This window comes from Podospora pseudocomata, chromosome 5 (genome assembly GCF_035222375.1).
Source record: "Podospora pseudocomata strain CBS 415.72m chromosome 5, whole genome shotgun sequence".
Lineage (NCBI taxonomy): Eukaryota > Fungi > Ascomycota > Sordariomycetes > Sordariales > Podosporaceae > Podospora > Podospora pseudocomata.
This window is the reverse complement of record NC_085889.1, coordinates 1,459,209-1,473,615: the sequence shown is the minus strand read 5'-3', so window position 1 is coordinate 1,473,615 and position 14,407 is coordinate 1,459,209. Positions and strand designations below refer to the sequence as shown.

The following is a 14,407-nucleotide window of genomic DNA, read 5'->3' as shown; positions in this document are numbered from 1 at the left end:
CCCAATGAACAACAACCTGTGAGTCCAGAAGCAATGCTGTGCTACATCACGCACAAGCCAAAAGATCACACTCCCTGGCGGGCGGACCATTCGATAGGGCAGAGACCTCCTGCAGCGCGCATCCATCGTCTCAACCACCCTTTTCTTCCGTGTCAAAGGATTTGAAGCGAAATGCTTTCAGGGTCTTGTCAGAACGGCACTGAAAATCCCGACGGTGATAATGCCAGCGCTGCACAGATGCCCCAGAAATAAATAAGCGCTAGCATTTAGGCACTGACAACAAGCATTCCCCTGGTGTTTCCTTTGCTTGGCAAGCCACCAAGCCTTCCTGACATCGTTTAATTTGTGGGTCTCATCCGGGCAATTTTTAGAACATGCCTTCTTCGCCGACGACAACCGACTCATCTTGAACTCGAAGAACAGCGAAACGGTGAGATGAACTCTGTCTTTCCATGAGCTCCTTGTTACTGGTCCGTATCCACCGTTGCTGTTCCGAAGAACAAGCAAATTGCTTGGTTACTGAGGCGACCCAACACCGAGTCAGTTGCACGATGGCCATCAACAAATACGAGGTGCCTTTTGCCTCTTTTTGCGTGGTGTCATGCTGAGTAGAGGACTCTGCTGACCACTCTCGTAGGCCTTTGACGAGATCTCTACTTTCTGAGTCGGCAATTCCAGACAGCTCCTGCAACGCTCAGCGATGGGATGACAGATACACAGCACGAAAGACATGGAACTCAGCTGGCGCATGATACAGCAGCTGGTTGCCGAGTCGTTGAAATATCCGCCGTCGAGTTCAAGCTTATAAGATGCAGAACTGGAGGATAGGGTAACAATAAACCAAGGGCGTGTGGCCCAGTGGTAAGACATCTCAGTCGCAAAAAGTTCGTTGCCTCGAAGCTGTTACAAGACAGGTGAAAGGGTTCCAATGCTCAAGTATGCTCCATGAGAAGATCCCAGGTTCGAATCCTGGTACGTCCAGTAATTTTTGCGTTTATTTGTTTTTTTTTTTGCTCGAAAGCTTCGTCAGCTGTTTGCCGGGGTAGATGACAGCTGGTTGTCTGTTGGGAAACAACAGGCCTTGGTAGGCAAGGTGGGTGTTCCCGTCATGACATGGGAAGTCGGCTGTTAACAGTAATTGCCACGGTACCCTCAATCCAGTCTGGCCACACGAGATGCCGGTGAAACGGCGCGGAAGAGGGCATCTCATGACGGCCAGCCCGCCTACCAGGTAGGTAGGTAGCAATTTCTTCGCTGCCGCAATGTGCTGATTAACTCACCGAAAGAAATGCTACCAAGTGCTGGAGGGTTGCAAAACAGCACTTGCTACAGCCCCCAAAGCACTGCATCGAACATATGAACAGCTATTTATCCGCATGTCACATGGTGGCAATACGACTACAATGAGCGTATCAAACTCCTGAGATTCTGTACCACATCAGATTTCGCTAAGGACTTTTCGGCTGTCAGTGTATTGCGTGAAGGCACAGATTTCACCGAGCTCCATATAAATCTCGGCCTTTTATCAACTGCTCTTCCTTCTGCTGAGGCAAGTCTGTCATCACTAACACCATTTACTCAATTGCCCAGAGTCAACATTAATCGACCAGTTATGTCTGAGCCTAGATCAAAGACCACGGATCACCATGAACCATCTGCAACAACTTGCCTGGATGTCCCACGTCATCTTTCCCACGTGGGAAGTCTAGACATACTCCTTCTACCGGAGAACCTTTCGGATGCCGACGAGGCTTCGGTTGCAACATGTGAATTGGAGATCACTGAGGCTCGATCGATATCAAGTAGTGATGACGAGACCCAACACGTCAAGACAGCTAACATTTTCCTCGAGGGGACAGTGACCGGGAACAGCCTCACGCATACCCCAGATATAGAACTGCAAGTCAATCTTACAGGGTCGGAGAACGATAACGGCTGTGAGAGCATTGAGGCCTGTTCTCCAGTGCAAGTGTGTGAAGAAGATATTGAGCTACAGGATTTCACAGGGCCACATAGCGGAACCGGGAGCACAGATCACCTTACTGCACCCCCAGATCTACCAGCGCCTGCAATCTCTCCCCTTGATGCGCAGCATCAGAGCCCTTCTGCCTCTAGTCCTGATGGCCAGTCACAACCCGAGAGATCTCTCCCCAACTACAAGCCAATCGCTTTGACATGGCCATTCCAGGTCTTCCTCCTGGCCATTGTTATTGGCATGTTTGCGTTTCTGGAATATCAAATCCACGACCTACCACCCCTCCGCTACAAGGCTCTTCAAATGGGTCAGCAAGAAATTGCTGACTCAAGAGATGCCCTGCTCACCACAAGCACGGTTGTCTTCTCCTCACTCAATACACTGTCTATCGAAGCCAAACCACTTCCTCGAAGCCCACTGGTGGCACCTACTCCCGCCACTCTAGTCAGACTGGAGCCAACTGTCGACGCCCGTGACAGTCCTGAGCCAACCCCGAAACTAAGGATAATGGTCCCGAGACCTCACAAGACCCTTTATCCTTCCCCTCAGCCGCCCGTGACTGCGTTCTGTGGCTGGGGTCGTCCGTATTGGAACATGTCCGAGTATCAATACTACAACCTTTGGGACACCGTCGTTCTCTCCCAGTGGTATGTAGCCCTGGAAGAATTGATCCCAGTGTTCACCACCACGGACCCTTCTTGGTGTCCATGCACGGTGAGTGCTGGGTACGAAGGAAACTGGCCCTGGGGCTGGCCCGACTGGCCAATGTGGGACACCCACGACGAAGGCTGCAAGTCGGTGATGAATGCTATTTGCTCGTTCAACTATTACAAAGTCCACACTTGGAGTCCAAAAGGGCCGTCAGGGTATCAATTTCGGACCGATCTGGCCCTGGTCTCCAGCAGAAAGGAGAGAGGCATGTATGGAATTCCCCTTTCGCACCGCGCCTTGGATCCTATGACAACTCCGCCGTCATCACATAGCGCCTTCTGGGGGTATCCCCTCACCGATTCGGACAGCAACATCATGTTTCCGCTAGAAGTACGGACAGCAAGGCTCGAGCAGCAGGACGTATTCGGCAATAAGGTGGGAGGGGATGAGATTGCGTCTTTTCCAGTGAACTACCGCTGGATGGCCAACACGCTGCTAAGCACTGAAATTTCACATGGGGTCACCCCATGCAGCACGGATATGATGGAGGTTTGGTGGTATCAGGATCCTCTGGGGACTTGTACGGGGTCACCGTCAAGTTACGCGACTGTCTGGTGGACCCTCCCGTTTGGCAAGCCAGTCACCTCCGACATATCAGAGACGCAATCGCACACTGCCATCCCGGTCTATTCCAGCCTGGGTATAGACACCTCAAACAATATACAAACCCACAGCAACGAGCCCAAGCCCTCTGGAGCCATCACAGAGCAGGAAGAGCCCTCGAAAATAACCCTCAACGTCATGACCACTACTGAGACTGTGACACCATCTCCAGGGCCCACGAGCGGTCGTGGTCCTGATGCAAAGCCGATATCGAGGACAGAAAACACCGAAAACACCGAAAACAAATCAACGCAGTCCGCGTCATCAGAAACGGAGATTCAGGGGCCAGTCACTATCTCTTCAACAAAGGGTGAAGTCACATCTACCGGTAGTGTAACTCCAGCGCGATTCGATTCAACGCCACTTGCTCCTCACTCTGAGACAACTGCCTCGGTCAGTAGCGGTTACTCCTTATCCATTCCCCAATTATTCTTCACCGCCAGCAGTCTACAAGGCGAACAGGGCCATTCTAGTGGAACGAACTTGTCTCCTCTGGTCTTTGTAAGCAACGCCGCGTCTGAACCAGATAACTCCCTATCCAAGTTGCCAATGACCATTCTCACAAAGTACGGAGATATTCTCCATCATGACGAAGTTAGCGCCACGATTGTTCGAGCCAGCAGCGTTACCTTTGACTCTGCTCTGGAGACCACACCTATGGTCTCAGCTGAAACTAGCATTTCTCAGATTCCAAAACAAGATTCCAGGACAGCGTTTGACCTCGACATTGTCTCGGTTTCGTCCGCGATCTCAGCCAAAGATCCTACCGCACACCCCTTAAGTCATTTACTATTGATCCAGGAAGAGCATACCACTAAGAAGGAGATCAACAACACCAATGAACCTATCACACTAAACACCACCTCGCAAGAAGCCTCAACGCTCACCTCTGATGCCTCTTCAACCAGCACCGACACCTCTCAACCACCTCCCATTCCACCAAACCCACCTATAGGCCCAATTCCCCCAGAAGTCCGAGGAAACTTCTTCAACCTCCGCTCAGAAACCGACTACCTCATGGCCTCCCTCATTCCAGTCCTTCTGGCAACACTCCTGGGCATCCCCGTCCAGATCGCAGTCAGTTCCCTCAATTCAATGCTTCCCTTCAGGGCACTAGGTCATGAAGCCGGAACACTGCCAGAAGACTCCCTCCATTTGCCCTCCAATAGCTGGCTAGCACCATGGATAGCATGCAGATTCCTGCACCGATTCAAAGATCCCCTCCCATTTCTCAACGTGCTCCTTGGACTCCTATCCACCATTCTTATCCCTCTATCGGCCGAGACAATCCGTCTGGAATTCACCTCGATCAACTGCAAGGTCTTCAGTCGGGTATGTGCCTTTGGGTTGAGAAAGGCTGGAATTCCCATGCGAGCCGTGGAGGGTGTGTTGGTGGCTATTGCTGTGCTTGTTATCGCGATCGGGGTTCTGCTCTCACGGTGGAAGAGTCGGGTTGCTACAGAGCCGTGGAGTATTGCTTCCATGGCTGGACTATTGTCCGATGCTGAAGTGAGGGGGTTGGTGCGGTCGTTGCCCGGGTGTACTGAAGGGGGATATCTAAGGGATGATCAGATTGCCAGTGTTTTGACAGGGAGGCGGTACCGTTTGGGGTTCCTGGGAGATGATGATTCAGAATATGGGATTGTAGTCTATCCGGCGATAGAGGACGACTCACCGATACAACCCACGGCAAAAGAACCCCCAACCCGCACACCTGTCTCTTCCACACCAAAGAAGAGATTCTGGCACATGAAACCAACCACAAAAGAGTTTCTCGCCCGGGCAACGACTCTACTCTTCGTCATCGGCCTCCTGATCCTCATCCTCTATTACGAAAACACCATCCTCGACACACCCTTCGAACGGTTCATGGACAGCCAATCCTTCGGTGTCCGGATTCTGTTCACCTCCTTCGGCACCATTGTCAGCGGATGCTGGGATTACTTCTTCTCTCGTTAGTCCACACCTTCCCCGTCTGCCATCAAAGACACATTCTAACCGCCGTCATTAGAAGTATCCCACTCCTGCATCCACCACCGCCTCTCCACCGCCCCCCAACTAGCCCGGACCTCCATCCTCCTGTCCCCTCCTTCCAACATCTTCACTGGTCTCTGGCAGTTCGCCCGCTCAAGAGATGTCCTCTTCTTCAACATCGCCTTTGCCGCCCTGCTGGCAAAGTTCACACCGATTTTGTTCTCCAGCATCCCGTTTCGGAATACCGTTACCTGGAAGATGCATGAGGCGTGTACGTGGTTGGCTGTTGCAGTACTAAGCTATATGGTGATTGTGCTTGTGGTGATGGTGTATCTTCGGTGGAAGCAGCCGCGGTGTTATTTGCCGGTGAAGACCGATACGATGGTCGGGTGTATGTACTACCTCGCCGAGTCTGAGATGTTGAGTGATTTTGAGGGGATGGGAGTGTTGGGGAGGAAGGAGAGGGATCGGTTGGTGAGTGAGATGGGGAGGTTGTATGATTTGGGAGCAGTTAAGAGGGCGGGCGAGGTGGTAAGAGGTGAGGGTGGGAGGCTGGTTGTTGACTACTTTGTCGCTAATTCTGGGGTTGAACGAAAGGGAGCGAGTTAGGGAGGCGCGCTGATTAACGCAGCCGCGTGTCTATCATCTTTTGGATGTGTGAGATGATGCTGATGGGTCGAAGGTGCAGGGACCACCCGGTGTGTCATTCAGGAACGTTTTGTGGCCAGCAAGGTCCCCGCCCCACACCTACGTCATCGTCCAACCTCAGCTTCCCAAACACTCGGTTTTCGACGTCCCCTAACATATCTCACCTGTTCAAAACACATCACTGTATTCGCAAGTCGTCTCTTTTCCACTCAGCTATACCTAGGCTCTCTCCAATTGACCAACGATAATCATGGCCGGCGTCGTAGCAGCAGCCATCGCGGCCGAGCAAGTCATCATGACAGGCGTCGAAGCCGCAGCAGCAGTCGCCATCGCAGCTCCTACCGCCCCCCTCAAAGTATCCCTCGCCCAGCTTGACAAGCCCGAAGGCGATGACGGCAACATAGCTCGCTCCAATCATTCTCTTACAGTCATCGACGACAAAGCCTACCTCTTCGGTGGCATCGATGCCTCCGGCCACCTCTGCTCTCCCACAGTGCACGCCATCTCCCTTCCCCAAGAAAAATCCCAAGCCGACCCCTTGACTTCCAAATCCACCTCCCTAGCAGACTATCCCGCTTTCCCAACAAAGGACATCTCCACAGGGGAACTCAACGTCCCCTCCGCACGCAAAAACCACGCCGCCTGCGCCAGGGGCAACCGCTACGTCTTGATCCACGGAGGTGAAGATGCCTCTGGAAATCCCATTGACGAAGGGAACGTCATCTGGGAGTGGGATTCGGAGACCCTGGCATGGACAAAACTCCGGGGTGCAACTCAGCTATACAAGAACATGGCTCCTCGCTCTGGTCACTCCCTGTTCATCGACGACAAGCAAGGTTTTCTCATCTCCGTCGGCGGTAGCAACGACGGAACGAAACGCGAGGTTTGGTTTTACGACCTGAACCAGGCAGTCTGGACGACACTGCCTGACCTTCCTTCTTCGGTCGAGCTGCTAGACGCGAGAGCCTACGCAGGGAACACGCTTTACGTCCTGGCTAAATCCCCCTCTGACCCCAACACAGTGGAGTTGCTGTCATTGTATCTCCACAACAACGCCACAGACAGGGAAAAACCCCTCCCCTGGGAAACGCATTCATTCACCGCTCCCTCTCCCCGCCCACAGCCACGGGTTGGTGGTGCGCTGGTTCCGATAACGACCGGTTATGGGAGGGAGTATCTTGTCTATATGTTCGGCCTTCCTGTCGATGAGTCACCGGCTTTCCAAGGGGATATCTGGACGTTGCAGCTCCCATCAAGGGGGGTCACGGGGGCAAAGGTGAAGGATTATGTGAGGGAGAAGCTTCCAAAGATGAGCAGTGGGGAACTGACGTGGGCGGAGGTAGAGTTGGTGGCTATGGAGCAGATGGAGAGTCAGGGGAAGGTGCACCCAGGACCGAGGGGGAGGTTTGGGTTTGGGGCGTGTTCGGGGGGGAGGGGGGTGGTGATTTGGGGTGGGGAGAATGCTAAGGGGGAGAGGGAGGGGGACGGGTGGATTTTGAGGGGGGCGGGGGGGTATGAGGATTATGATCGGAGGGAGTAAAAGATGAGTTGTCACGCGTCTTGGGACTATATCTTTCTGGGTTTCTTTGGGCTGGAATGTTGATAGACAATGGATGGGTATATGGCTTTGTTAGTGCCGGCAGGTATCCGGCTGTTCTCAAATTTGAAGATTGCTTATATTAGTTTTCTGGTGTTTCACCATGTGGGAATTTGCTGTGGTCCCTCGAAGGGCATCCTTGACACCTCTTTCATGGTGAAACATCTCAACGTCGGTCAAGTCTACTCCTGTTGGTATTCGTCGTCACTGGGACACCTGCCAGAAATACCAGTCAGTGGCAGATTTTATGCCTTACACGCGTCTGGCAGTTTCACCCAGAGGGAACATAGGCCATCCTCACCTTGAGCATGATGGTAAAGTAGTATCGCTGATGTGTGCTAAAGGACAGAAAATTGCTATTTTTGTCTACAGCTCTTGTAAAGATGTAGTTTCGTGCCATGCTGTTGGTGTTTGTGTCGTACTGCAACGTATTGTTGGCTGTGGCACATCCCGTGGGATGTGGAACTACTAGCCTCCATCGAGAAAGGCATCCGACCTGTCACACTAAGAGTAATGAATCTAGCTACGATAGTCGATGTGCGAGAATGGGAATTGTTATCTCTTCGTCATGATTGAAGTAGGGTTTCGTTGGTCAGGTTTCTGTTGTGTTCTGAGTTTCACATTGTCACCCACGAGATTTATCAGGTTGGCATCTTCTTTTGCCCGGTGAGCGAAAGTGGTTTCTGAAAAGCTTGGATGTTATATTGGAGGTGTCGATGCCGTCTTGTCACATCATAAACCATGTTCGCAGTTTAACTAACAACTTTGGGTACGTGAGCTCGCGAAAGCTCACTTCGAGGAGATGTATTACACGATTACCATTTGATGAACTCGCAGGGACGTTTTAGGCGCCATTTTGTGTGCCGTGTGAGCCTCGTCGGTAAGGACGGTGAGTTTTGTTTGCTGATCACCATGTTGCCACTACTTACACCGACGGTCTACGAGATGTCGCCGACCACAGCGAGAGAAAGACATCGACAAAGATGATTCGCTCGCTGGTGATCCCTGGGGGGCACTGGGGGTAGCAAAGCACTGAAGAAAAAAAAAAGGTGAGTCCCGCTCGTAAACCCCGAAACGGCTTAGATTCCAGGTTATCAGATCCTTCAAGCAGTACCAAGAGGCGCCAAAGGAAGGCAGCAACGTATCACGAGTGGGGTACCCACGCTTCCGTGCAACCATATATGTGGGGAAGGAGCCGACGAGTGGTGAAACGATCGACAGCAAGAGAACCTTTTTGGATTTAAATGGCTCACTGCATGTTCGTGGGTTCCAAGAGTGGACGAGATGAAGAGAAAATCCCGGAGACCTGGTTTATGACTAAAGGGTTGGATGTTGCGGTGGGCATCACGTCTTGGTGGTTGTTGAAACTCTGAACATGATGCTGTCAAAAAGTTTGCAAATGCCGCCGGGAATGCGCAGCTAGACTCGGCAAGGTGCGAGGTACCAGCGGGAAGGGTCTTGGACAAGCTCACTTTCGGCGCTATGGCATAATCATGTGGGGTTTAGTGTCTTGGGGTTCTTGGTTGTGGGATATCAAAGCTCCAAGCTGACACAAACATGTTGGGGGGCGCCGTGTGAAAATTTGGATCATGGTGCTGACGGTTTTCCCATGTCCATCAATACTCTGGAAAATGAACGGTATTTTCTTCGGCAGTGGCTGAAGCAAGAATGGTTGATGGCATACCAGAGGCATCACCTCGGTATAAGCTCCACCGAACATCTGCCTGTTATTACATAACAGAATAATAATGGGGCCGAGACCTTTGAAGCTTGAAAAGTTGGGCGCTCTGGACCAGGCAAACTGGCGCAAGCTGTTCGCAAGGCTAGCAGGTGTCTCTCCCACGGTATTACCAAATGCAAAAAGCCATCAACAGTGATGTGGTGTATGAGAACAGAACAAGACTGGAGCCGATGTCAATGGGCTGGTGATACAGGCAGTCGATAGCGTCAATAGCGTGAAGCTGGTTGCAGAACGGCAGCCTCAACAGACCAGTTCTTTGAGAAAATGGCTTTATCCCACTGTTAATTGTCGCCGATGTCGCAAAACACCCATGCAGGCCGTCGGTCGAGAAGCAAGAATCTGAAATGCTCCTCCAGGGCTACGAGGAAGGTCCGCGATTGGTGGTTGAACGCTCGTCCCCACAAAAGCCATCCGCCACTTTTTTTTATCAATCAGATAAGATGAAATGCTCGACGATCTGATAAAAAATGCTCCACCTCTGCCAAGGATGAGCCCCGACCAGAACTTCCATTTTTGAACATGATCTTCTCAACGGCCGGACCTTGCTCGGAGCTTGCTCCCAAACAACATCGAACTTGGCAGTGCAGACTCCTCTAGCTTTTCACCGGAACGATACCTGACTGGTCCTTCCTCGACCTCGTCCCCTCCCTCCTCCATTCTCGCCCAGTCGCCCTTCCACATTCCCGCTGCTTACCGCCGGCCGTGGCAACCACGCAACCCGCGCTGCTCCGGCCTGCCCTCATGCACCGGTGGGCCCAAAATCCCTGCGGATGACACGCCAAGGTGGTACTGCTCAAGGGTTGTCTGCAGAATACCACATGGAGCACCACAGGATGATGCATCCAGTGCTTGCCTCCAAGCGGGATTCCCGTGGCACTCGTGAGTTCTGGCCTGTTGCTCTGGGATGGTCTGTGTCACTCATTGAGTCCCACTGGGTCGACCGAGCGGATATGTGCATTGGGTGGCACAAGCCGACGGAGAAAAGCTGATGTATTCCCACCCTGATGCATTCCATCTGATTAGATTAAAAGGTCGCGTTGCGCTGCTTCCCGGGCCATTTTTTTGGTTCCTACCCTCTCATCCCTTTTCGCCGATCCTCCTGTTCCTCCCCCAAGCCGACAACATGAGGGATGCTCTTTCTCGGCTTCGGCCGCACAGCAATGTTCCTGTCGTGGAACCAGAAGTGGACGAGAAGGCCGCCAGCGACAAGGAGGCCAATGTCGTCAATACCGAGGGTGTCAAGGAATCTGTCGCTGACGACTCAGATGCCATCTCGCTCGATGCTCAGCGTGGTGTGCAGGATATCGAGGCCCTGACCAAGGTGTGGACGAAACAGGACATTATTTTGGCATATGTCACGTAGGTAGACTATCCCGCTAGGCATGTGTAGCTTGTGCGCTAACATTTATGCGTGCTCAGTATCTGGATCATCTACTTCGTCGATGCGATGCAGCAGAACATGACCAACAGTCTGCTGCCCTACGTCACGAGTGCCTTCTCTGCCCATTCGCTCACCCCTACCGTCTCGATCTTTGCGTACCTGATCTCCGGCCTGTCCAAGTTGCCCCTTGCCAAGATTCTCGATATCTGGGGTCGTCCGCAGGGTTTCATCCTCATGGTGATTTGCCTGACAATCGGTCTCGTCTTGATGGCTGCATGCCAAAACGTCGAAACATATGCGGCCGCTCAAGTCTTCTACTGGGTTGGCTACAATGGCGTCACCTACTCGATCTCCATCTTCGTTGCCGACACCTCGTCCCTCAAGAACAGATCTCTGATGTTCGCCTTTGCCTCTTCCCCCTACATCATCACCGTCTGGGTTGGTGGGCCCCTTGCGGACGCTTTCCTTTATGGCCCTGGTTGGCGATGGGCTTTTGGCGCTTTTGCCATCATCACTCCTGTCATGTGTGTTCCCTTGTTGGCCCTCTTCTACAAGAACTACAAGAAGGCCAAGGCCCTTGGAGTCATGCCGGAGAGAAACTCTGGGCGCACTTGGCTCGAGAGCCTCAAGTATTACGCCATCGAGTTCGACGTCTTTGGACTCTTGCTCATCATTGCCGGGTTGGCACTGTTCCTTTTGCCCTTCAACATTTACTTCTACCAGGCCGACGGATGGGCCTCGGCCACCTGCATTGCCATGCTCGTCGTGGGCTTTGTTCTTTGCGTCGCCTTTGCAGTGTATGAGAAGTGGTGGGCGCCCAAGACCTTCATCCCTTATGAACTCCTCACCGATCGGACTGTTCTTGGTGCCTGTATTCTTGCCGGCAACCTGTTCATCTCCTTCTATATCTGGAACAGCTTCTTCGGCTCCTTCCTTCAGGTGGTCAGTGGCTTGGACATCACCAGGGCCAGTTACATCCAGAACATCTACAGCATTGGGTCCTGCTTCTGGTCACTCGTTGTCGGTGTGCTGATCCGCTGGACCGGCCGGTTCAAGTGGTTGGCCTTGTACTTTGGCGTTCCCGTAACCATTCTCGGCGTGGCCCTCATGGTTGTGTTCCGCCAGCCAGATTCCAACATTGGATACATCGCCATGTGCCAGATCTTCATTGCAGTTTCCGGCGGCACGTTGGTTATTTGCGAGCAGATGGCTGCCATGGCTGCCACCACCCATCAGTACATCGCTGTTGTCCTGGCCATCGAGGCCATGTTCGCCAACGTTGGTGGCGCCATTGGCGGCACCGTCGCCACCTCTATCTGGGGCACTGTCTTTCCTAGGAGCTTGAACAAGTTCCTGCCCGAGGCCGAGAAGGCTAACGTGTCGCTCATCTTCTCCGACCTCAAGACCCAGCTCGACTACCCGTGGGGCAGCGAGACGAGAATTGCCATTCAAGATTCGTATGGCGATGCTATGAGGTATATGATTATTGCGTCGGCCGTCATTCAGGTCATTTCGATTGTTTCGGTGGCTGTTTGGAGGGATATCAAGGTGAAGGATTTCAAGCAGGTGAAGGGCAATGTCATCTAAATAGGGAAGGTTTCGGATATGCTTAGTGGTTTCATGTTGGTCTAGAGAGGTTTCATGTCTGGATGATGTATGTGGTAATGATGGGAGGAGGCTTTTGTATACCCCGGGGAGGAACCTTTGGAATCAAAATATTTCACACCGTTGTTTGGACTGTCACTCGAGTCTGCTTGATTTCACGTCGCATCATGTCTCATGACCCTCAATGATTTTTAAACGCCTATAACTGATAATCAAAGCCTACTTAATATGTTTAAAGGCATATATACTACCTATATTTAAACTTTTCAAAGTCTACCGACTATCCGTAAACGGCTATCGACAACGCTTAAGGCCCAGTGGGGGCTAGGCATCTTTCAAGACCTTCGATCATCTTCCAAGACGTATACTTGTTGAAAGGTCTTTTCATACTATCCAAAGGCCTATCCACCGTTTTCAGAAGCCAAGGAACTATCATATATGGCCTGTTGTTTCTGTTTCACGGCCTCTTAATTCCATGTTGTAGTCTCCATATGCGGTGGATTGAGGCATCTCAGTTAATCTGATTCGGTAGAAAAGTTTGAAATCCACACAGTCACCATTTTCACCTCCCACACAATCTTTTCTCCCATTGAGCTCTGTTCCCTTTCCTTTCAGCCACAATCTTTCCTTTGCTTCACATCTCTGCTTCCCTTCACTACCTACCTTGAAATGCCCCACCCCACAAAATGGCAAACACCATACCAGCCGTCACACACCCCGTGAAGCTCGGCTTCCCATCATTACCCGCCGAACTTCGTCTTCAGATCCACCGCCTCATTTGGGGACCGAGAACAGTAGTCTTATCTTATGGAGTTGGGGCACGGCTGCGGCAGTGTGGAGAGGAGGGAAACGAGCTTGCGACATTGTTCCTCAACCATGAAGCGCGTGAGGAGACGCTGAGTTATTACACACAGTGGCTATACCATTATACCGACGCGGATATATCAATCCAAATATCGACATGATAAAGATGCAGTGGTTGGTGGGTACCAGGTATTCCAACACGGATGCTCGGGTTGGTTCCTATCAGCTTCACTTTGGGAAGGATAATGCCCTCCTCTCTCTTTGTGTCTATTCATGGGGCGCCCTTTTTGGCATTTGTCGACTGTGCCATCCAAATCTTTGACAATCTTGAGAATCGAGACGAGATCTGTCAGTTGAATGCCACGATCGGTTCGGGCAGAGGGAAGGTGGTGGTGGATGTTTTTTCGTGTGTGGAGAAGTCCTTTATGTATGAGCTGCGGTTGAAGATAAAAAAGCAGGGATGTAAAGTCTGAGTGCAGCAATGACTAGAGATGACAGAAGGGGTGCAGGTCTGTGATGCTTGTGGTCTAGAGTACTGGTCTTTTTTGACGGTCTGGATGTGCTGCTCTTGAGACTGTGCATCATGAGCCTTGTCAAAGACACTGAAAGGCCTGCTTAGGCCGCTGACATCTATGTTAAGATGCGTCAAGATTGAGAATGCAGAATTCCGGTCTCTTTCATGCATGGTATTGGGGGGTGGGGAGATGGGTTACCTAATAAAGATGTTGGGCACTAGAGACAAGGAACCAAACGAAGGAAGTGTGGAATGGGGTTTATCACTGATTGGCACGAGGATGACAACGTTGATGAGGAGCAATGGAGCTATTTGGTGAGAAAACCCAGCCCCAGGGCAATATATCCGCCCGAGGATGGAGCCTCATCCAGACGTGGCTTTCCGGAGGGAGGTCATTCATTCTTTCCACGCTTTGGTTAAGTGTTCGGGGACTTCGCTCGCGTCTGTGCAGACTATTTATGGTGTTTGTCTACCCGACTATCAGATTCATGAGAGTTGTACCGCAGTGTCGCCTGGGGATGGCAGGAAATATCCGGTTGTTACTCATATGCTACAAGAGGAGGCTTTTGACAGGTTGGGGGTTCTTGATCTTGGCTTTGAAGATCTTGGTTTGAAAGTGATGGCGGGGGTTGGGATCTCTATAGAGATGCCCATCGCAAGACTTGGCATAGCTGTTTCTGATGCAGCTTTGCAAAGTCTGGGAGCAAAAGAGCAGCGTCTACGATTGCCTTGATACATGTGGGTTTGTGTTATGTCGTCGATGCTGGTTGTTACATAGATGTACGGGTATAGCTGAGAAAACATTACACATTCATTCTCTTCTACGACTCCCTAGCGCTCAAAGTGCACTAAAA

The 14,407-nt window shown here is 51.7% G+C and overlaps 3 protein-coding genes and 1 non-coding gene across 4 annotated transcripts; 3 read left to right on the top strand and 1 right to left on the bottom strand.

Annotated features, from left to right (window-relative positions):
• Nucleotides 1–154: 154 nt before the first annotated feature.
• QC762_503560 (uncharacterized protein) lies at nt 155–5,872 on the top strand (the record flags this gene model as incomplete). The annotated part of the gene is made up of 4 exons (XM_062890774.1): nt 155–539; nt 638–1,231; nt 1,627–5,243; nt 5,301–5,872. The coding sequence occupies exons 2-4, from the start codon at nt 1,176–1,178 to the stop codon at nt 5,870–5,872; spliced, it is 4,245 nt and encodes a 1,414-aa protein (XP_062741891.1). The 5' UTR covers nt 155–539; nt 638–1,175.
• QC762_0078170 lies at nt 845–981 on the bottom strand. The gene has a single exon. It is a non-coding gene; the product is annotated as a tRNA-Ala (tRNA).
• A 289-nt stretch (nt 5,873–6,161) lies between the features above and the next one.
• On the top strand, nt 6,162–7,451 carry QC762_503550 (uncharacterized protein; the record flags this gene model as incomplete). Its single annotated transcript, XM_062890773.1, has 1 exon — nt 6,162–7,451. One exon carries the CDS (start codon nt 6,162–6,164, stop codon nt 7,449–7,451), a length of 1,290 nt encoding a protein of 429 aa, XP_062741890.1.
• A 2,368-nt stretch (nt 7,452–9,819) lies between these two features.
• MFS2_1 (MFS siderochrome iron transporter 1) lies at nt 9,820–12,378 on the top strand. The gene is made up of 2 exons (XM_062890772.1): nt 9,820–10,608; nt 10,669–12,378. The coding sequence occupies exons 1-2, from the start codon at nt 10,238–10,240 to the stop codon at nt 12,215–12,217; spliced, it is 1,920 nt and encodes a 639-aa protein (XP_062741889.1). The 5' UTR covers nt 9,820–10,237; the 3' UTR covers nt 12,218–12,378.
• The last annotated feature ends 2,029 nt before the right edge of the window (nt 12,379–14,407 follow it).

Excerpts from the sequence above, each read along its gene's own strand:
- MFS2_1 (XM_062890772.1), top strand. The coding sequence starts at position 10,238 with ATGTATTCCCACCCTGATGCATTCCATCTGATTAGATTAAAAGGTCGC. Across the intron at positions 10,609-10,668 it reads ATTATTTTGGCATATGTCAC|TATCTGGATCATCTACTTCG; the intron begins GTAGGTAGACTA and ends ATGCGTGCTCAG.